Raw genomic sequence first — 22,500 nt, forward strand, 5'->3', positions numbered from 1 at the left:
TGGATTAACAGCACAGTGAAGGCCTAGCCTGGCTAGTGAAGGCCTCCATGCCCTAGTGCTTGACCTCTTAGATACACTTAACCCATGTTAATCACAGAGAGTTATGGAAAGACCTGCTATTTGCCATTTGTATAGACTATGAGCATAATATTCTGGTATTGTGTTATATATCATAATTAGCATGTTATGTATTATAATATTATATAATTGGTATCTGCAATACTGCCAGTGTCACAGGCTAACCTTGTCTCACCTTGTCTTCAAAGCACCTTCCCTCTTGATTGTTAGGCTGGCTCTGAAGCATTTGTGTTATAACACCTGCATAAGACAATCATAAGATATCAGTTAACTTCTTGCTGGCTTACAACATTGTTAATCTAACTTAAGGCAGTTAAGGTAACTACTGAAGTACATGTTAACCATAGACAAACAAAGCCTCTTTAGGAGTCCCTCTACTCCCTTCAGTGCACAGAGAATGCACAAAATAATTGGCCGGTAGCCGTGCTCATCACTTTTGATGTCTCCTGATTGGTTGGTACAGACCATGTTGAGATTTTGGAGTCTGATTAAAGGGCCCAGGACAGACAGGGTTTTTTACCCCCCATCGAACTTCTGCTTTTATTACAGCTATCATCCATCTGAAAAGTACATCTTTACAGTCTTCCTGAGATTTTTCTTTTCCTCAAATGACAGACATTTATTTCAACAGCAAAAGAAATGAGGCCTTAAAGCCTAATGACTTCTTTTATAGTTTTAATAGGCGTGGAAGATAGTGAGTGTCTGGCAGACAGTAACAAGGCTGTGGTTAATCTATGCAGGTCCGTCCTCCACTCTTTTGCTGTCACTCACTCACTGTGTGTGTGTTCCTGTGTGTGTGTGTGTGTGTGTGTGTGTGTGTGTGTGTGTGTGTGTGTGTGTGCTAGCACAGTAGCCATTTGTCACACCCGCTCATTCTGTAGGTACAAAGATGAATCTGCTTTTGTGTTGCATACCGACACACACTCACACACACACACACACACACACACACACACACACACACACATACACACACACCTCTCCCTCTGTCTGATCGGCCATTAAAATCATGATATTGATGTCCCGGCGGAGTTGAGTAAACCCTCCAGCAGTATGGCACAGAAATCGAAGGGAAATCCCCTCCACGCCTAGACAGTCCTGATGGTTGAGGGCGCTGGCGGATGCTGTCATTGTGTTCTAATCACACCATTACACGCCACGCTTTTGCTTCATCTCCTAACTGTTGCCAGGGAGACGAGCGGAGAGGAGCGCACCGCGTCTGTGTCTCGCTTTAAAGCCGGCAGATGTGGAATTCATGCCATCTTCTCCACAGCCACACATCCAATTCACTTTCATCAGGAACTTTATGCGTGTGTGAGAGAGACATAGCATCTGTGTGTGTGTGTTTCAGAGAGATATCATCTGTCTGTGTGTCGGTGGGTGTGCGTGTGCGTGTGTGTGTGTGTGTCTGTGTCTATATTTGTGTTTCTGTGGTGTCTGTATGAATGTTTGAGAAAGATAGCGTGTGTGTGTGTGTGTGTGTTTGTGTGTGTGTATGTGTGTGTGTGTGTGTGTATGAGAGAGAGAGAGAGAGAGGGAGAAAGAGAAAGAGAGAGGGAAAGAGAAAGAGAGTCTAATGTCTGAGGCATGCTAGACCAGATTGCAGGAGCTTGTCAGAAGTTGTCTTTGGCAGGCGTTCTGGGTTATAATTAAGATGGTATTCCCGGGAACACCGTTTCGCTCAGAACTATTATTAAACTTGGCAGGATGGAAGAGACAGTCCTCCAAAGCAGGTAAAGGCTTATTTTAGACACTGACGATTTAGACATGCCATGCAGCTCTGGAAGAAGTGGTATAAATAAAATCTCAACTCCTCATGAAAAGCCATGCACAAAATACTTGGTGTGTGTGTGTCTCTGTGTGCGTGTGTGTTTGTCACTTTTGCTGTCTCTGTAGTAAAATGTTTTATGTAGTAAATTTCCTCTCTGACTGTGATGTTTGAAGCTGGTAATTAAAACTATTTCTAATGAAACTAATTTAGTCTGTATCTCCCACAAGTTTGATGCTGAGGAGAAAGAGAACTTTTCCCCCCTTCACTTTCCTGATGAGATACTACTTCCAAACAAAACTCAATTAGACAGTAATGAAGCGACTGGTGTTTGATCACAGCAGGCAAAATCACCATCTCGCTGAGATTTCTTCAAGAAAGAATGTCAGAAGAGAGAGAGAGAGAGAGAGGAGGAGGAAAAACACAACCTGCGTTGTCTAAGAATAGTGACCACAGCTTAGCCGATTATTCAGTCTCTCTCTTTCTCTTTCTCTTTCTCTCTCTCTCTCTCTCTCTCTCTCTCTCGGGAAAAAAAGAGAAAAACAAAGAGGCATCTCTCGCCTCGTCCTGCCTGCAGCGATAATCACGTGTCATTGCTCACGACAGGCCTAATTACTGTTGTCATCTGTTACCGCTGGCAACCGGATTAGAACTGTTTGCCGTACGCTCCAGGTGACAAAGGAGTGGGAGAGAGAGAGAGAGAGAGAGAGAGATAGGGAAAGAGAGAGAGAGTTGGAGTGGTGGGGAATGGGTTTCAGCATAATAATAGTAATCATCTTGGTTCCTGTGCGCAGATTTCATATTAGCAGCAGTCCATAGACCATGAAGGCATAACGAGAGCTTCTGTAAGTTGTTTAAGTTGAAGCGGAGGAAATAACCTTTTTTGTAGGAAGTACGAAACTCCGGTAAATATTTTGAGCAAGGAGGAAAAGTTTAAGCGGGTTGGATGAGGTCGTTTGACAGCTTGTTTGTTTCCTGCTTGGCATGGCATTCCCCCCTAGCCATACCCAGCTGTGAGAGAGCAGATGATGTAATGATGTTTGGTAATAGCCAACTGTTATGATAGACTGATGTTGTCTGTGGCTTGATTGTCATTGGTCCACAGATCGTAGCCTTACGGGAGCAGAATGCCCACATCCAGAGGAAGGTGGCATCAGGAGATGGCGGAGAGGACCTGCTGGAGGGCACAGATGCTGGGCAGAAGGTGCATGGCAAGGTGGGTAAACCAGGCATGGAAGATGTCTGTCTGTCTGTCTCTCTGTATGTCATTATGCCCGCCTGTACTGTATATCTGTCTGTCTATCTGTCTGTCGGTTTATGTATGTATGTAGGTAGGTATGTAGGTATGTAAGTGTACATGTATGTTGGTTGGTCTCTTCTCGATTATATAAGTTCCTGATCTGTTTCTGTGTTGGAGATCCTCCTTAGTTCACAAAATTCAAATCGATTGCAGTTTGAAATTGCATTTTGTCTGCAGTTTGTCACCGACATTACCCACCATTTAAACCGATTGCCGACAGAGCACACAAAACAGCAATATATCCCCACATACTAAATCCTGCTCCCCATGGCGTAAACTACTCTAAACAGAGCCCAGACACAGGCACTCAACCAAGCGCAAAACCAAACAAGCACCTGAAGTCTAATGAGCTGCAATTATTTCACTTTAGTGTGTCCCTTTCTGCCTTGTCAGGAATGATGCATTGTGTTTGATCCTCAGCAAATTACCCCAAAAAGTCCAGACTCAACTGCCTCAATTCAGCCACATTGAAAGTTTGATTAACCAGACGGTCGGTATGTGATGATGTGCCAAGCCCTTCCCTATCTCTCTCTCTCTCTCTCTCTCTCTCTCTCTCTCTCTCTCTCTCTCTCTCTCTCTCTCTCTCTCTCTCTCTATCTTTCTCTCTCTCTCTTTTTCTCTCTCTCTCTGTCTCTCTGGGGTCCAAACAAAACTCCTTTATTGGCCCGACCCAAACGAATGTCTGCTCACTCTCCGAGGCAGACCAAGGCAATCATCTTTTAGAGAGCGCTGTGTGAGTGTCGGCTGTGTGGAGTGTCGGCTGTGTTTGTGTCGGCTGTTTAGGATGTTGGTGCAGCCACTGAGGCCAAGAGCTGTCTGTCGGTCTGGCAGTGAAAGTGACAGCCGAGAGGAGGGGGTGATGGACATTAGAAAAGTTTAGAAATAATCCAGAGAGTTTGCTGTGTGAGTTAGTGTGTGTGTGTGCATGCATTGATAGGTGCTTGCATGTGTGTGTGTGTATGTCTTTTGCGTTTCTCTTGTGTTGCTTGTTGCGTGTTTGTGTGGGTGTTTGTGTTTGTGAGTGACTGCATGCATTGGATGGAAGGATTGGTGTGTGACTCTGTGTTGTGATTGCGTATGTGTGTATGTGTGTGTGTGTCTGTCTGTGTCTGTGTCTGTGTCTGTGACTGTGTGTGTGTGTGTGTGTGTGTGTGTGTGTGTGTGTGTGTGTGTGTGTGTGACTGATGTGGCTAATTTAGTGATGCAAGGCCAGGGTCTGCTGAATCTCTGATCAAAGAGTAGAAGGGCCTAATTAGACCAAGCACACACAAATGGATGGCTGTGGATGAGCAGCTGGCACACACACACACAAACACACACACTCTCACACACACACACACACACACACACAGTCATACAGAGGTTCACCTCCACAAACATAAACACGCATCCACGCACGCACACACACACACGCACGCACGCACGCACGCACACACACACACACACACACACACACACACACACACACACACACACACACACACACACACACACACACCAATAAAGGATACATCTGCAGTCACACACATGCAAGCATCTACACAGCACAAAAACATAGTGTTGTGTTTTTAAAGCTGCTGGTCTTGTTCTTTATGAAGTGAGTTTATCATCCTGGCTGAGAGAGAGAGAGCGTGTGTGTGCGCACTCTTGGACTCTCCTAAATTAAATTTGGACTGCGCCCCGAGCCTTGAGCGTTCAAATTTACTGTGGGGTAAACACGCCCGTCTAGCCGCCTCCATGAGGGGGATCTGAATCACGGCCTCAGCCCAACACGCTACAACTCTCCATGGGCAGGATTTACAAGAGGTGGAGCCCCAGCTCCCACCACGGCTTTATATCTCAGCTAATGTCTGCACACATCCACTTTAAGAGCTACAGGCCCTTTAACAGCTGCGCTGTTAGCTATTGTTAAGGCAGTCTTCAGATTAATGAAGTGTATGAGGCTGCAGGGATGCAATATTTTAGAATTATTTTCTGTGTGGGTTGGGGTGGGTCTCTTTTTTTTAATTCAATTTCAAAAGTTTATTGATATGGCACAAAGTTCTGGTGTTGTTAAAGCATGTATAGAGAGATAGAGAGAGAATGTCGGCACACTGTGTGGTGTGGGCTACAAAAATATACTTTATTTATTTATCTCTAAAAAAGTCCAAAGTTTTCGATGTCACAGGATCTTAATATTAAAGCATGTATAGACATAATTATAGATTTAGAAAAAAACAACAAAAATAATAACACCACAAGGGTCTTTGCATTGATAAAGCATGTATAGAGAAATGTATAGAGAAATGCATAGATTCATCATTGACAACAATCCAACAATGATAATTAGAGTAACAATAATAATAATAATAATAATGATAATAATTATTCTCACTCTGTCTGTGTGTGTGTGTGTGTGTGTGTGTGTGTGTGTGTGTGTGTGTGTGTGTGTGCCCCACAGCGTCTGTCCAATGGCTCGATGGAGTCGGCGGACGAGGCAGGCCAGGTGGTGGAACTGCAGGAGCTGCTGGAGAAGCAGAACTACGAGCTGGCCCAGATGAAGGACCGCATGTCCTCACTGTCGTCGCGCGTCTCCGAGGTGGAGCAGGAGCTGGAGACCGCCCGCAAGGACCTCATCAAGTCCGAAGAGATGTGCAACAAGTACCAGCGCGACATCAAGGAGGTGAGCAGACAGGTGGGACAAACGCACAGTGTGTGTGTGGGGCTCATGTGACAGAGGACATGTAGACAAGCTCTACATGATCTCAAGTCCAAGATCTCTCACACACACATGCACACATACATGCATTGTTGAACATATATACATTTATATATATATACCAAGTCCAAGATCACACACACATACATGCATCCTTGAACATATATACATATATATGCATACTCTCCATGCTGGTGTAGTGGTTAGGAAACTAGGGCTTCCTAGTTGAGGGCCAGAACGTTGTTGGTTTGTTTCCCAGTTAGCACTGATGTGCCCTTGCTCAAGGTGCTTCCTCCAGGGAGAATTGGTTTTCTGTTAAGTCCCTCTGGATAAGGATGTCAGATGGATACATTACAAAATAAAAGAGTTGAAACAACTCATTTACAGATGGGCTCACGGTAACACATGACTGTTGAGTTGAGTCAGAAACTATAGGAGAGAGAGTGTAAACTTAAGTACTGCACACTCATACAAAAGTAGGTATTAAACACGCTAATGTAACAGTATGTTACATTGAACCTAATGCATCAAGTACTATATTACTGTAAGGAAATAGTAGTTTAGCTGTAGGTGTGGTTTCAGATCCCAGTCTGTGCTGGTGTATCTGATCATAGGTGGCCATGCAGTGTGCTGACATGAGGCAGAGTCAGTCACCCAGCATGGCTCCAGCATGGAACTAGACCCAGCTGCTGTCAGACTCCAGCCCAGTGGAGGCTCACAGCGGGGGGCCTTCTACCCAGCCGATCGCCCCCCTGGCTGGCTGGCCAGGTGCATGACACCTGGGCCTCCGTCTGCACACGACCGCTTCATCACACGTGCCCTCTGTAGTACATGCTCAAGAACATCACTTATCTATAAGTATAAATGCAAAATATAGATATATATATAATCTATAAGTACTGTGAGTACAAAAGGAGACACTAATTTCAGTAGACTGTAAGTGTACTTCATGTATTTAGTGTGCTTTTATTTATGTGCTTTGTAATGCAACAAATGGGTCAATCTGTTAAGTCATTAACTTTCTGTTTGTTAACTGTGTGTTTGCATGCATGTTTGTATGTATGTGAGTGTGTGTGTATGGGTGCGTCTGTGTCTGTGTGGTATCTGTGGTGTGGTGTGGTGTGTGTGTGTGTCTGTGTGTTTGTCTTTGCACAGGCGATGTGTCAGAAAGAGGACATGGAGGAGCGCATCGTCACGCTGGAGAAACGCTACCTGAGTGCCCAGCGCGAGTCCACCTCCCTCCACGACATCAGCGACAAGCTGGAGAACGAGCTGGCCAATAAGGAGGCTTTCCTCAGACAGGTCAGCGCCCCATTGGCTAAGCCTCCTGCGGACAAAAAGTTCTAGAATTTTCCAAATGTCATAAACAGCATTGTGACTCAGAGGAAGAAGTCTCTTCATCTCCGATGTTTTGATGGGCTGTAATTGGTGGTTACATAAGTGTGTTTTCGATTGAAGTCGTATCTTCTTTAAAGGGCAATGATTTGGAAATGGCAGGCTTTGTTGCAAACCTCTTATGCTCTCCTCTCTGTAAAAATTAAGTTCAGGATATTTATCTTTGATGGTTGTTTTCATATGAGAGAACATCGTGACTTGTCCTGTGATAAGGCCTTACAACAAGCAGAGAGGGCAAGTGTGTGTGTGTTTCTGAAATAATAACACACCACAAACATCCTGGGTATTGTGTGTGTGTGTGTGTGTGTGTGTGTGTGTGTGTTTAGATGGAGGAGAAGAACAGACAGCTGCAGGAACGTCTGGAGCTTGCGGAACAGAAGCTGCAACAGACCATAAGGAAAGCAGAGACACTACCTGAGGTGGAGGCTGAACTCGCACAGAGGATAGCTGCACTCACAAAGGTAACACACACACACACATTCAAACACACACACACACACACAGACACACACACACACACACACACACACACATGCAAGTACATGCACACACACAACGAAATGCACTGAATCACAAACATAAAATAGTAATTGCTCTCTCTCACACACACACACACACACATGCATGCACACAGAAACACACACACACACACACAGTCACAAACACATTAAAAGCACAAATCTTCTTTATTATCCGTGATATTATCGTCTATGACACTTGGTCTCCTGTCTGAGCAGTTTTGGTCTAAGCACCCCTGCCTGACTTTGGGATTCATATTAGCTGTGCTCTTTTAGCTGCACCTGTCTCACCCTCTCAGACAAACACACACACACATATACACAACCACATACGCACACACATACATACAAACACAATCACACACTGGCTGGTCTCTGCTTTAAGGACATATGGACTTGCTACAGCTGTACTCGTCCTCAGTCTCGTAAACACACACATACACACACATACACAATCCTACTGGCTGGAGTCTGGTCATCTGTAGCCAGCTGACCTGTCCTCTGGGGGAATCCCCAGCCAAGTGGAGTCGGTCGGTTCAGCTGAGGAGCTGTGTGTGTGTGTGTGTGTTTACTCTGACTCGTGGCCAGTCTCTCACGTCACTCTCTCTGGCGCTGGCCTGTGCCGACTCCAACTCACTGAACTGCTTAAAAAAAGCCAAGCATGTGAAACAATGGAAAATGCACCGTATTTTCGCTGGCTCGTGAAAGCCAAATCACTGATCCCACATCGGATCTGAACACCAGATGTTTAAACAACACACAGCATTAGGGGTTTTTTAACATACATTATTCACTGCCATACCATGTCGTTATCAGACCCATACATTATTTCTCACTTCAAATGAGACCAGAAGCACTGAACTCAGTACTACAAGTACTGAGTTCAAGTACTTCAGTATAATTCACTTACCAACTCCATCACTGTTGTAAATGCCTATGTGTTCTTCCTGTGTCATTAACTCATGTTTTTCATATGTAATATGCCCCCCCCCCTCTTTCTCTCTATGGGACTCTGTTAGTCTGATATGGAAGCTAAACTCCAGGACATGACCGCCACCCTTAGGAAGGTAGACTCACAAGAAAGCTGGTGTCTCACACCAACACAGAAATAGAGCTTTATCTCCCTCAAATCTCCTCCACCGTGCTGTTCAATGGCTGCCTCTTTCTCTCACTCAACTTGATCTTTCCTGTTGGTCTCTGGGTTCAAGCATTCAGCAGATGTTACATCAGGCTGTGGGTCTTCATTTTCTATTTCCACAGTGCTAATAGTGGACTTTCTTGAAGCGCAATAACTGACTTGGCTGTTGATCACAACCAGCTGTTTTTCCCTCTGCTTCTGGACTACCTGCTAGCTGCTAAATGCTGTCTCTCCCTATCTGCCTATACTGCCAAATTAGCTCTTTGATTCATAGCTTTCCATTTTCAATGCTTGGCTGAACATTGCAAAAGTACATGGAATACTGACTCACAGCTGTCAATAGATGCCAATTGCTGATGAGATTTCGGACACATGAAAAGCATTTAAACTAATTACATGTATGCAAGTGTTTTTTTTTTTTTTCAATTTGAGCCAGCAATAATAATGGATGTGCTGCATAATGTATGTACAGTATAGTGTTTGCTTCTCTTATAGATTGGCCAAGAGTAGCAGGCTGAGATTTTTCTCATTTCTTGGTGAAAGAGGAAACATAGAGAGAAAATGTACTTATTGCAGTTGTTTCAAGTGTAAACAGCATCGGTTGTTGGGATATTGCACAAGCCATGTTTTTCTTTGTTTGCACTTGAAACAAGTGTAGTAAATCTATTGTTTGTTATTGCATTTGGACACAGAGTACAACTGCCTCTTCTCTTTTCCTAATTTTCTTCATTCTTTGTTTCTCTCCCACACTCTGTTTCTGTCCTTACACTTCTTACTTTTCTATTTCCCACTGCCTCTTGTTCTCTCTCTCTCTCTCTCTCTCTCTCTCTCATTTCTCTTTCCCTCGTTTCCAGGCGGAGGAGCGCCACGACAGCATAGAGGAGAGGATGAGGCACCTGGAGGGTCAGCTGGAGGAGAAGAACCAGGAGCTGCTGAGAGTGGGTCTCCCTTAGGACTCACACACACACACACACACACACACACACACATTTCACACACACACACACACACACACACACACACACACACACACACACACACACACACACACACACACACACACACACTCATAAAGTTCCTCTCCAGAGTGCAAGAATAGTTCATCCATGTCCCCTTTTGATACATGGCCTGAGCAAAGCGTGTGCATGCATACACACATTCACAAAGACACACAGACACACACACACACATACAAACACACACACACACACACACACACACACACACACACACACACACACACACACACACACACACACACACACACACACACACAAACACACACACACACAAACACACACACACACACACATGCTCACACACGTTTCTAAAGTACATATGCAGACTCAGTTGAGTACACATTTACACATCCTTAAACACATGCACTCTTGTATAAAGTGCACTAGCACAAATACCTTATGAAACATCCATTAATCCAGACACACCATGTGGAATCAGAGTGCACTGTCTGAACTCATGCATGAGAGATGTGTCTCAGAAGCAGTTGTTGGATTAGTTTGAGGGCATTCTGATAGTGTTCTAGTGTTAAAACAGTGTCTCTTAAATACCAGTCAACTTTAACTTCATGACTGTGTGACTTGCACATTTTATTTAAGTTAGAGGCAGATTGTACATAGTGCATTCAAAATGAATGGATTTTGAAAGCACACCTGAAGTATGGGGGAGAACACAAACAGGACATAGAGAGCAGGCGTAGCAGGATGTCGAGTGTGTCTGATCGGCATGTCACAGAAATTTAAACAAATGTATGTTTTTTTTATTCATACGACATGGTAAATAGGCCAGGATACATGAAGTACATAGGACATAATTACTGTTAGTGTCCTGTCAGTGTTTCACAGAAGCTGTTTGTGTGTGTGTGTGTGTGTGTGTGTGTGTGTGTGTGTGTGTGTGTGTGTGTCCACAGGCTCGTCAGAGAGAAAAGATGAACGAAGAACACAACAAACGTCTGTCAGACACGGTGGACCGGCTCCTCACCGAATCCAACGAGAGGCTGCAGCTGCACCTGAAGGAGAGGATGGCTGCCCTGGAGGAGAAGGTGGGTCCTTATTCAGCTACATTTAGTCAAAGGTTCTTCAGTTTAAAACGTTTTAAAATTACCTAGAAATATGTGAAGAAACAACTATCTGGACATAATGTCAAACGCACTTATGCTCTGTGTTGCCCAGGTGTCTACTGAAGTTTGTATGCAAATCATTGCATGCTAACCAGTTGGCCTGGCTCTCTTGTAGTGTCACTTACTGTATTAGCACGTTAGCAATTCAATGAAATAATGCAGTGGCTGTGTGCGAGACAAATCAAAGAACGGCACTTTTAACATTCAACATAGAGTATGCTCCAATACACAGAAACATAGACAGAAACATAGACAAACAACTAAAAAAAGGAAATCAGGTGAGTTGGGATGCAAGCTGGTACAGTATTTCTATAAAACAAATAAAGCAATAAAGCCAATAATAGATTTACAGATGGCCCCTAGACTATGTTTTTATGAGTTTGAATGGTCTAATATGTTTTTCCCCGCACCGCTCAGAACGTTTTGATACAGGACTCGGAGAGCTACCGGAAACAGCTGGAAGACTCCATCCATGAAAAAGTAAGTTTGGCAAACACAGGCATGGAGGAAACATTGTGGTGATCCCACATTTATTATTATTTTTAACAAAATGTCATTTGATTTGTGTGATTTGTTACTGATTTATTGGCATTGCTATTGGAGGGGATGAAGACAAACATGGCCCAAATTAACATTGCGAGGCAGCTGGGAATGCTTAGAGAGCTACATGTAGAGAGTTGTTTTTATAACATCATGTTTGTTCCAGTCTCACCTGGCAGAGGAGATCGACAAGCTGCGCTCCGAGCTGGACCAGTTCAGACAACGGGCCGGGTCCCTCACAGAACCAACCCTGTCACGGTGAGAGACAAAGACGAAAAGATGGAAGGACAGAAAGAAAGAGGACAGAAAAACAGAGAGAAAAGGAGAGAGGGAGATAAAGAGGAAGAAAAAGGAAGGAAAAACAGAGAGGAGAGACAAAAAGAGAAAAAAAGAAAGAATGAGCGATGAAGAATTGGAGAGGCAGAGAGAGTGCAGCCAATGACCACTTACCCTAGCAGTCCATGTGGGAACATTTGTATTGTTTATGTCATAAGTTCGGCATGAGTTGAGTTAGAATGTTGATGAAATCTGACCAGAGCAGCTGCATTATTCAATACTTTTATTTATCAGCTTTGTCTGAATATCACTGAGCCCATCTGTTGCTAGTTGAAATATCAGCCCCTTCCCACTTTACATTTGATTGTTTTCATTGGCATTGTTTGTCATTCTCTACTCGTCGTTTCTCTTTCTGTCTTGTTCTCTCGCTCTTACTCTCTCCTTCTTTTCCTTCTCTCTCTCTTTCTCTCTGTCTCTCCATCTCTCGGTCTTGTCCCAGATCTCATCTGGACACATCGGCAGAGCTGCGCTTCTCGCTGGGCTCTCTGGCGGAGACGCAGTCGGATCACTACAGGTCAGCAAAGGTCATCCGCAGGCCGCGCCGGGGTCGCCTGGGGCTGCGGCGCGACGAGCAAAAGGTGAGGTCCTCTCTCGGGAGGAACAGGCTGCTGCGCTTGCATGTGAAGGGTTCCTTATTCTGAAGAATATCCTGTAGAGTCTAGATATTTAAATCAATATAGTTCCCAGAGAGAGAGAGAGCGAGAGAGAGAGAGAGAGATTCTACTACTTTCAATCGGCAAAGAATCGGCAAAACCTTCAATCAATATGTGCAAAATACTCATATGTATTTTATCAAACAAGCCTGAAAATAGAGGACAAAGCTGAATTTCTACATTACTGCATTCAGATACACAGACCACACAGACATTTAGTATAATGCATTTCTGATCATTCTGGGAAGTTAGAGGTTTTCTTCTTTGCTAGATTGATGAAAGGATTGTCTCCTTTCATCTTCTGTGTTTTCCTTTGCTCTGCCTTTTCTCCCTTTCTTCCTTCCGATTTCTCCGATTTCTCTTATTTCCTGTCATTTGCTCTCCACTGTTGCCCTCTCCCCCTCCTCCTACTCTCTCTTTGCTCTTCCCACCCTCTTCCAAGGCTAAAACATTCATAATATTGATTGTAGTACTTTGCCTCCACCACTACCATTTAATTTTCAGTCCCTGCTTTTACCATGTATAAACATCTTCCATTAGTGTATGTTTGGAAATGTTGTATTGTAGCACTTAAGCCAACATTGTACCCTGTAATTGTACAATGTTCCTTTATTCTTGCTTGTGAGTGACCTAAAACTTTGTAAAAGGGTTTTTTTCTCCAGCATATCTAACCCTCTGGAATAAGAAAATTGGTCATGTAGTATATGCACACAAATTGCATCCTCTAAATTCTTCTTTCACAGCCAGAATATATTTTCCCTGACTATTTCCCAGAAGGGATTTTTCTGTCTGTCTGCCTCCTCATCGTTCTGTATTTCCATCCTCTCTTCTCCCCGTCGTCAGGCAAAGTCTCTGGGCGAGCAAGAGTGGCGTTCGCAGCAGCTGGGCATTTTGGGCGGCCACCCGTTCGAGAGTGACACGGAGATGTCGGATATCGACGACGACGACCGAGAGACCCTCTTCAGCTCCATGGACCTGCTGTCGCCCGGAGGCCACTCCGATGCCCAAACCCTCGCCATGATGCTGCAGGAGCAGCTGGATGCCATCAACAAAGAGATCCGGTCAGTCTGACACTGACATTAAAAAAACACAAAATTACCGCAATAAAGGTTTCAAGGTTTCATACCGACATATAATACGGGGAATGAAGTCTCTGTCATTGCCAATGTGCACCCAGAAATGTTTGATATTGCACCATGTAACATTGATTGTTGATTGGGTAAGATCGTAACCCTTTTAGTCAGTTTATGACTAACTGGGTACTGTTGTTGTAGCGCTATATGGCGTTCAAGAGGCATTTATATAAATTATTCCACTGTGTTCCTTTAATGCCTTTATTTTAAGTTTGTCAAAATTACAATTGACTGCATGTACACAGTAACAGTATAACTGTGCACATACTGTATGACCATATAAGGATATACTGTAGGTAAGGCAGGTCAGTTCTGACAGAGGTTCAGGATGAACAGTGTCTGTGATAATGCTGTGCTGCAATACTCTGAAGATCGTAATGGCCGACATATCAAAGTATATATATAAAGATGAACGCTGAACGTCTTACCATGTACTGTATAGTTTTATCACAGCGGTCAACAAATGACAGCTGTCAGCAGCACAAACGTATACATATTAAAAATAGACTCGGTGTGTAGCTTTGTGGTTGGTTGAACTGACAACGTAGATCTGTAGACGTGGACAGCATTATCTCTGGCGTTCCATCCCAGTGACTCATCGTCTCCTCCAGTCCCCCTCATCCAGATGGTCTTGGCTCTGGACTTTCGGCTTTAGACACACAGACACACTCCCTGTAAGTGTGTGTGAGAACAGATCTCACATGTTGAAGCTTTGGCAACGCATGACACAAGAGGTCTGGTCCATGGCATGATACATCTCCTTTGTCATGGCCGTGACCACTGACTCATTTTGATTCATCATGAAAGAAATACTACACTATGCAGCAATGTGCCACTTTTTAAGGTATGCTTTTCAGCAACTAGTTTAATTCGCCTTATTCACCCGGCAGCCAGAACAAGGCTAAAGGGTACACTTGCCATTACACCTAAGTCCAGCAGATAATGGTGGTAATGCACTCCGTTTGCAAACTGCCAAAAAAAACTCACTGATGAAGGCCAGGCCAGTGAACCCTTCTTCTTTTTCGGTGAACTTTTTTTTTGGCAGTTTGCAAACGGAGTGCATTACCACCACCATCTGTTGGACTGGAGGTGTAATGGCAAGTGTACCCTTTAGCCTCGTTCTGGCCGCCGGGTGAATAAGGCGAATTGGTAACAACCTTAAATTCATTTGGATCGTATGGCCATGTGAACACACAGCCATCCAGGATATGCACTATGGAGTTCTGTGTTCCGGGGAGGGACACAAGGCATAAGTGAAGAAAACCTTCACAGCACAACTTTGCTGACTGTTTTGCATGCATTTTAGTTTGCTATCTCACTGGTTTTATGAATGCTGATGATCTAGAGTTTTTATAAGATGTCTGTGTGTGATCAATTTCTAATGGTTTTAGAGATTAATTGGTAAAATTAGGGTATTTGTATCTGTCATCGGTGTTTGTTTGCTCTTGGCTGTTGGTTTTGGAGTCGTGAAGCTAAAACAGAATGTCAGGGTATGTGTTGATTTTCTTTTGACATACTTGTAGGTGTTGTTTCCATAGCATGAATCATGCTGCTGTTTTTGGAAATGCCAGTATCGTGACTGCTGAGGCAGAGATGTTTTCTCAGCAGTGTAATGTGTTATTAAAGCAGTGCAGTGTTATTAAAGTGTTAGCATATATTTTTGATATGGACGTATTATGCATCTTTATTTGTACTGCAAGGGCCTAAAGGATTCTCAGATTTCACATGGTGTAGTAGGCAATTGAACCGTATACTAAGGCTGTACAGTTGCCTCTGCAGTGTACAATAATTCCCATCACTACCGTGCGATAGAAGAGCTTTGTTTTGGGCCCACTCTGTTTCCCCCTTACCCTGTAAATAGCCTATGACTTTAGTCATTGTACATAACACTTGGTAACTGATCTTGCCAATAGTGTTTGTCCACTGGTGCGATGAATGTGTGCAATTTTGTCACTGTTGTGTTGTCCTAAACTCCTTAAGTGTTACAAGACACAGACATAGAAGACAAAAGGGCTCATTTTGTCACTAGCACTTGAATATTTCCAATATAACATAAAACTGGTGTAAATGACTTTTTAACCGACCTGTCTATTCAAGGGGCCTTGTCCTTGAATTCATATTGTTCACTACTAATCATTTATATTATATAACAGTATGGTATACCACACTAGCCTCTCTCTCTGAGGCTGATGTAATATGACCTTCAGGCTTCCCCTCTCTAAAAATCTGCTGTCCTTGAATTACATTTTGAATTAAAACAAGATAAGGCCGCACTTTGCTTAGTTGAAAAAGGTCTCAGGGAATTTTTATGCTGCCTGATTACCTATCTTATTAACAGTGTTCTTTACTATAGTTCATACTATACTGTCACTCTGTCTCTCTCTTTCTGTCTTTCTCTCCCTCTCGCTCTCTCTCTCTCTCTCTCTCTCTCTCTCTTTCTTTATCTCTCTCTGTCTGTCTCAGATTGATCCAGGAGGAGAAAGAGTCTACAGAGTTGCGGGCGGAGGAGATTGAGAACCGCGTGGCCAGCGTGAGTCTGGAGGGCCTGAACCTGGCACGGGTGCACCACCCCGGCACCTCCATCACCGCCTCGGCCACCGCCTCGTCCCTGGCCAGCTCGTCCCCGCCCAGCGGACACTCCACTCCCAAACTCACGCCACGCTCGCCTGCCCGAGACATGGAGCGCATGGGCGTCATGACACTGGTACGCATGTGACGCTCGCGCCACTCTTACTGGGCCTGGCTACTGGAGTTTGTGTGGTTACCTCAGATTGTTAGCTTTTCTGTATCACTCTTTCCATCTTTCTTTTTTTCTCTCTGTCTCTTTTTTTCTTTCTCGCTTTTGACTTTATTTCTTTTTAATCCCTTTCTTTCTTTCTGTCTTTCATTCTTTTGTTCTTACTTGCTTTCAGTTTTTCTTTTAGTCTTAGATTCTTCTCGCTCTCCATCACGGACCAAAAGTGCATTGGCACAGTCCTGTCCTCCACACCCTTCATGTTGTGCATTCATTAAGGTTATGGCACCCGAACGCCCCGCTGAACCAAAATGGCTGCCAGTAATTCCCTCAGTTTCTCTACCTCCTCATCCACTAATCTTAATGAACATAGGCTACTGTAATGTGATAGATCGTGTCCTGATAGCAGAGATTAACACTGTATTTGTGAAACGAGGGCTATAAAGGCTCATCCAGGAACTGAGGAATATTTATGTCAATATCCAAAAGACCCCCTAGACCTCCTCCTCCTCTTCTTTCTCTCTTCCCCAGTTTTGGGCGGAGGCTCTCCGCGGAGGGCTTCTCTTCCAGAATCAGAGGCCCTTATGTGGGTGTGGACCTCCAGACCTCTTGGGCTCTGGTTTTTATTGATCTGCTTGATAAATGTTGGCTCAGGGGGTGTGCTCTTTTACAAACCAGTCACTATTTGTTTCAATCCCTGCATTGATTGCTGACGGTTTATTCATGAGTGGGGGAAGAGAGTCGCATGGTGAGGAAATGAAAGAGTAGTCACATGTGTTTTTGACTAAGGCTTTGAATCAGACAAACAAAACAAAAAAAACAAGAGAAGAAAGCAAGTGCTACCTCCGTTTTTACACTGTCAAGCTAGTTCAGAATTGGTCAGATTTCAAGCTATATGCATTTTAAGGGTGGTTCAAGGCTAGTTTATGCACAAATACAATGTATTGTTTTGTGAATTAGATTGTTTGTTGAGAGAATGTTTTATGAAAATATGCCAATATATTTTTTTTCCAGCCTAGTGACCTGAGGAAACATAGGAGAAAGGTGAGTACACACTCTTAAAATTAAGGTCTTTATATTTATGTTTATGTTTACTTAGCGGACGGCTTTGTCCTAATCCAGGGACTGCAAATGGAAATTAGCTAGTAGCTAAATCTAGTACAAAGCATATGTTCCCTCTATGTGATTAATGCATTTTTACATGGTCCCTGTAAGAAATAATCTATAAATTGTAAATTAAGCTAAACTGTGGATTGTCCATTCCTTCCTGCCAGATCGCAGCAGTGGATGAGGACGGACGAGAGGACAAGGCCACCATCAGGTGTGAGACGTCCCCTCCCGCCACGCCTCGCCAGGTCCGCATGACACACACCTTACCTGCTTCCTCGCACAATGACGGCCGGTGAGTCGATACCACAAGGAGCAACACACACACACACACACACACACACACACACACACACACACACGAACGCAGGAATGCATTGTGTATTTGATGTACAGTATCTCTACATCTCGTGTGTTTAATTATGGGTCAGTAGGCCAGGGATGCCTCTGAACAGATGGTGAAACAAAACTGAAAGTTTGTGACTGATGGCACTCAGTATGGTTCTTGCATCTCACCCTCAGTATGTGTGTGTGCATGTGTGTGTGTGTGTGTGTGAAAACTCACACTTGTTTATGTGTGTGTTTATGTCTCTATGGCCGTGTGTGTGCGTGTGCGTGCGTGCGTGTGTGTGCATGTGTGCGTGTGTGCATGTAGCCTGGCTCTGGAGACGGACGCGAGTGCCTTGAGTAGCGTAGCCAGCAGTCAGGACTCGCTCCACAAGCAGCCCAAGAAGAAGGGCATCAAGTCCTCCATCGGCCGCCTCTTCGGCAAGAAGGAGAAAGGTCGTCTGGGTCAACTGGGCAAGGAGATGATGGGCCCTGGACAAGGTGACACACACAACAGCACACCCAATGCCTTGGTTATTATATGAATGTGTTAATACAATTCAACCAGGTTAGACAGATCAATAAATCAGATACAGATATTGTGAATGTTACATTCTCTCTAATTCATAGCTACTTACATTCTAATTCATAGCAATTTAAGGTCTGACATTCCCCAGACAGTTAAAGGTACACTATGCAAGATGTTTTACCCTAATATAACCTTTATGAAGCCACTTTGATGGTAAACAAACTTTTAATAGGGGAATCATTCACTTAGCATAGCCTTACAGCATAGCCGTAGTGAGTTGCTAATGAGAGAACCAGCCATGCAACTTCAAGAAAAGTTGACCTAAAGAGAAACGTGAAACATTACCTTGTCAGTAGATATAGCTCTTTGGAGATCATTTTTGCCTGTTGTTAATCCTTTGCCTCCACAACAAAAGCATTTTCATTGTGTACAGGGGGAATAAGCCACAAGAAGTAGGCTATTTACAACGGCAGAGTAAATATATATAAATATATCACGACTCTAGGGGGAGCTCTACAGTCGCCAAAAATACCTGAAGCTGCATAGTATACCTTTAATTTATTTAGGCTCAATTCTGCAGCACACACACAGCCAATATCTCTCCGCCTCACAGGTCCTACAGCGCCTGCACAATATGGATGTCTGTCTGTCGATAAATGATTGTAATATAACAGTATCCATACCTCAGGGGCTGCTCAGATTGGCTTGTTGCTGTCATTTCTCCAAGTTTTTTGGCAAAAGCTAGGATCGTGGTTTAAAATGAGATATGTCCCCTAAAGGTAAAAGGGATGACACTCTGCTTGCTTACAGGAAATTTTTCTGACCCAGAATTGGTTGGCCAGGACATGGGCGTGGGGAAACTGGGCACTCAAGCGGAGAAGGACCGCCGGCTGAAAAAGAAGTGAGTATTTTACAGCAAGGGAACAATTCACCCATACACACAATACGGTCCCATGACCAGCAGACTTCTCATTCCCTCCCTTTAGTCCCCCTGTATAGACCCAGCAAAACCCTCAGTGATGTCTTCATATGCAGAGCCTGTGCGAATACATCTAAAAATACATCTTGCCCTGAGAAATCAATGAGGAGGCATGAATGCCAGGGAAAAAACATAAAGTGCGGCGACTAAAGCTGCCAGCTCCCCGAAAGTATAGATTTCACTTCAAGTCTATTAATCTCTGCACAGGCTCGCTGTCAAATTACAGCTCTGTTCTTTTCCTCCCCCCTCCCCTCCCCTCCCCTCCCCTCACACACACACACTACCCCATTTCCTCTTCTGATGCAAAAACCAAATAGGGAAATAACAAAGTAGGCAGACCTGATCCATCGCAGTGCCTTGTAACCAAATCACACTGCCTTAAGTCTCACTTCTGCAGGGATCATACTGCCCAAGCATGTCTTCACAGAGGGTGACGATCCATGCAAATTGTAAACGTGAATGTCTTCCCTAAAGGAATACATCTTATGATTTGTTTTTATTTTTGTTTTGTGTTTCTTTACGTATTGTTGTATTTGTTTATTTATTGTTTTTATGTAACTAACCACTCACTTCCCAACACAGAGGTCATGATCAGGTATTGTGAATGTGTGTGTGTGTGTTTGAGAGGGGAAAGGGAGCTGCTTTTTCACTGACCCCTCTCCACAGTACAGCACGTGTGTATAGCAGTAACACTCTCTTTGCATCGTGGGATGGATGCTGCTGATGCCTCTGGCAGAGCATGTTGTTTGACTTGCTTGCGGAAAACTGAAATGTTCTCTTTCTTTCACCTTTGCTCTCTCTCTTTCTGTCTCCTTCTCTTTCTCTAAGAGTATTTGCTGTTCTCTTTCAACTTCAGTCTCTGACTTGCATTGTGTACCATTGACTGTGTACATGACTACCTGTCTATCTGTTGACGGCTGTGGTGTTAAGAAAATGTTAATTCGTCCTACTCTGTCTTTCAGTGTTTGTGTGTGTGTGTGTGTGTGTGTGTGCGCGTGTGAGTGAGCATGTTAGTATGTCTATATGTATGTGTGTGTGTGTGTTTGTGTAGAGAGCTCTAGTGTCAGAGAATATTCTTCATTCATCCTTCACTCTCTATTATATGTGTCTGCATATGTGTATGTATGTGTGTGTCTGTGTGTGTGTGTGTGTGTTTGGTTAGTGCTTGTGTGTGTACAGTATGTATGTCCATACTTCTTTCCTGCATGCAGTATGATTGTGTTATGGAAGCTGCTGAGTATATTTGGCACTCTTGGAGTTTGGCTCATTGGAAAGAGATGTGTGTGTGTTTGTGTGTGTATGTGTGTGTATAGCAGTGTGTTTATGAGTGTGTAGGTTTGTGTGTGGATGTATATGTATGTGTGTGTCAGGTGCGATTTCTGAGCTTGGCTGTTCACCATGCATTGATGAATGGAGTAGAACTGCTTCTGTGTTGTCTGTAAGGCTGACTGTGATTGGATGGCCTAGAAGATGCCCCTCCCTCTCCATAGTCTGACTGTTCCGTTGGAGTGCCTGACACTAGCCAGTTTTTAAGTGCCAAAAAAGAACAATAGCACAATGTCGATTATGATTTTATTTAACAGTTGTGTGCTTTTGTTTCCCATCGATCTCTCTTTCTTTCTTTCTCTCTCTCTCTATCTTTCTCTCCCTATCTCTCCTTCTTTCTCTCTCCCTCTCCCTCTATCTCTCTCCTACCTCCTCTCCCTCCTCCATCATATGACAATAACAAGCGGGTAAGTTTGTGTTGGTTCGACTGCTGGACATCTATCTCACTCAGTGCCATGTCCACCTGTCTTTCCGTTTTTGTCCGTCCGTCCTTGTCTCTGTCTGTCTGTCTCTCCTTCTCTCTCTCTCTCTTTACATCTCCCTCCTGAACAAGCGTGTCTCCCTCTTGTTGGAGCAAAGCATCATCCGGCACCATTTCCTGTCAACTCTTTCAATCAATCAACTTCCTCTGTCAATCAATCAATCAACTTCCTTTGTCACTCAGTCAGCTTCCTTCCTTCCTTCCTTCCTCCTCCGCTTCACTTCCTCTTCCTCCTACTGCTCAGCATTCATGTCTGAATGTCGTTTCTCCCAACAGTTCCATAGGGGAGACCTCCATGATCTGGAGAAAGAGTGTGTGCCTTCAAATAGCCTGTTTCTCACCACAAACTGGAATGTTGAAGTCTTACCTTCTCCTCTTTTCACTGTGTGTGTGTGTGTGTGTGTGTGTGTGTGGGACAGAGAGAAACAGTGTGTGTGTGCATTTGTGTGTGTATGTGTATGTGTCAATGACCAGTTATCTGTCGACAATAACCAGCTTCCACCAGCCTGGTTATGGACAATTGTCAAAAACTGTTGCTATTACGGCTGCTATCATTTTTTTTTATTGATTTATTTATGTATTTCCTTTTATATTTTTTCTGTCATAACTATTTCCTTCCCCTTTGACTAGCGGATGTATGTTCAGTATCTGTTGGCCTTGCCGTAGCACCTGACCTGAACATATATTGTCCCCCACCCCCCTTCCCCTCTCACATGAGAAAGAGCAGGAGAGACTCTGGTGTCGCCTCTCTAACGTCACGCATATACATTCAACAGCATCACAGCAACAGTGTCCATCTGTAATCTGGCCATGCATTGTGTCCGACTCAGTGGGAGTGAATGGCCTTGGTGTGCTGGATGTGGAGTGATTGTCCTCAAGTTGTCCTCAAAGTAGAATAAATTCTTGTACTAGTACACACGCACGCACACACACACACACACACACACACACCCATTAGATAATACACACACTGCAATGTGCAATGTGCAGAAACACATTTACCATTTACACACACACACACACTCTCTCTGACAAAGGTGATTCACAGATCTCTCTGCAACACCACAGAACTACCCTCTGTCCTCTGTATGTAAATGTAAAATATTTTGATATGCAGTAAACAGGCATATTAATGAGTCTGCTGTCATGACAACAGCTATTCACAGTATGTTTCCTAAAGATGACCTGTGCATTATTCCATACTAAAGAAAAGTGACAATTTTATCCAAAGCAACGCTGCGACAGCAGGTTCGGGATTCAAACCCAGTTAGGGATCTACTTATTAATGCAACAGACAGATATACCGTCTCACCATGTGTCATC

General features: G+C 43.9%; 1 protein-coding gene across 1 annotated transcript in view; it reads left to right on the forward strand.

Moving 5' to 3' along the window:
- Nucleotides 1-22,500, forward strand: part of ppfia2 (PTPRF interacting protein alpha 2) — a 112,279-nt gene that overhangs the window by 69,113 nt on the left and 20,666 nt on the right. Inside the window, exons 5-20 of the mRNA XM_076296728.1 lie at nucleotides 2,952-3,062; nucleotides 5,587-5,808; nucleotides 7,000-7,146; nucleotides 7,566-7,700; nucleotides 8,777-8,824; nucleotides 9,750-9,833; nucleotides 10,823-10,954; nucleotides 11,450-11,512; nucleotides 11,739-11,830; nucleotides 12,348-12,486; nucleotides 13,405-13,622; nucleotides 16,158-16,398; nucleotides 17,443-17,472; nucleotides 17,703-17,830; nucleotides 18,191-18,363; nucleotides 19,202-19,292. Of these exons, the coding sequence (XP_076152843.1) occupies nucleotides 2,952-3,062; nucleotides 5,587-5,808; nucleotides 7,000-7,146; nucleotides 7,566-7,700; nucleotides 8,777-8,824; nucleotides 9,750-9,833; nucleotides 10,823-10,954; nucleotides 11,450-11,512; nucleotides 11,739-11,830; nucleotides 12,348-12,486; nucleotides 13,405-13,622; nucleotides 16,158-16,398; nucleotides 17,443-17,472; nucleotides 17,703-17,830; nucleotides 18,191-18,363; nucleotides 19,202-19,292 (2,054 nt within the window). The remainder of the gene's footprint in view (nucleotides 1-2,951; nucleotides 3,063-5,586; nucleotides 5,809-6,999; nucleotides 7,147-7,565; nucleotides 7,701-8,776; nucleotides 8,825-9,749; nucleotides 9,834-10,822; nucleotides 10,955-11,449; nucleotides 11,513-11,738; nucleotides 11,831-12,347; nucleotides 12,487-13,404; nucleotides 13,623-16,157; nucleotides 16,399-17,442; nucleotides 17,473-17,702; nucleotides 17,831-18,190; nucleotides 18,364-19,201; nucleotides 19,293-22,500) is intronic.

Source organism: Alosa pseudoharengus, unplaced genomic scaffold (genome assembly GCF_046254945.1).
Source record: "Alosa pseudoharengus isolate Yale_2024_CS ecotype anadromous, Long Island Sound unplaced genomic scaffold, YU_APseudo_1.1 YU_APseudo_1.1_scf_20, whole genome shotgun sequence".
In the NCBI taxonomy this organism is placed as follows: Eukaryota; Metazoa; Chordata; class Actinopteri; order Clupeiformes; family Clupeidae; genus Alosa; species Alosa pseudoharengus.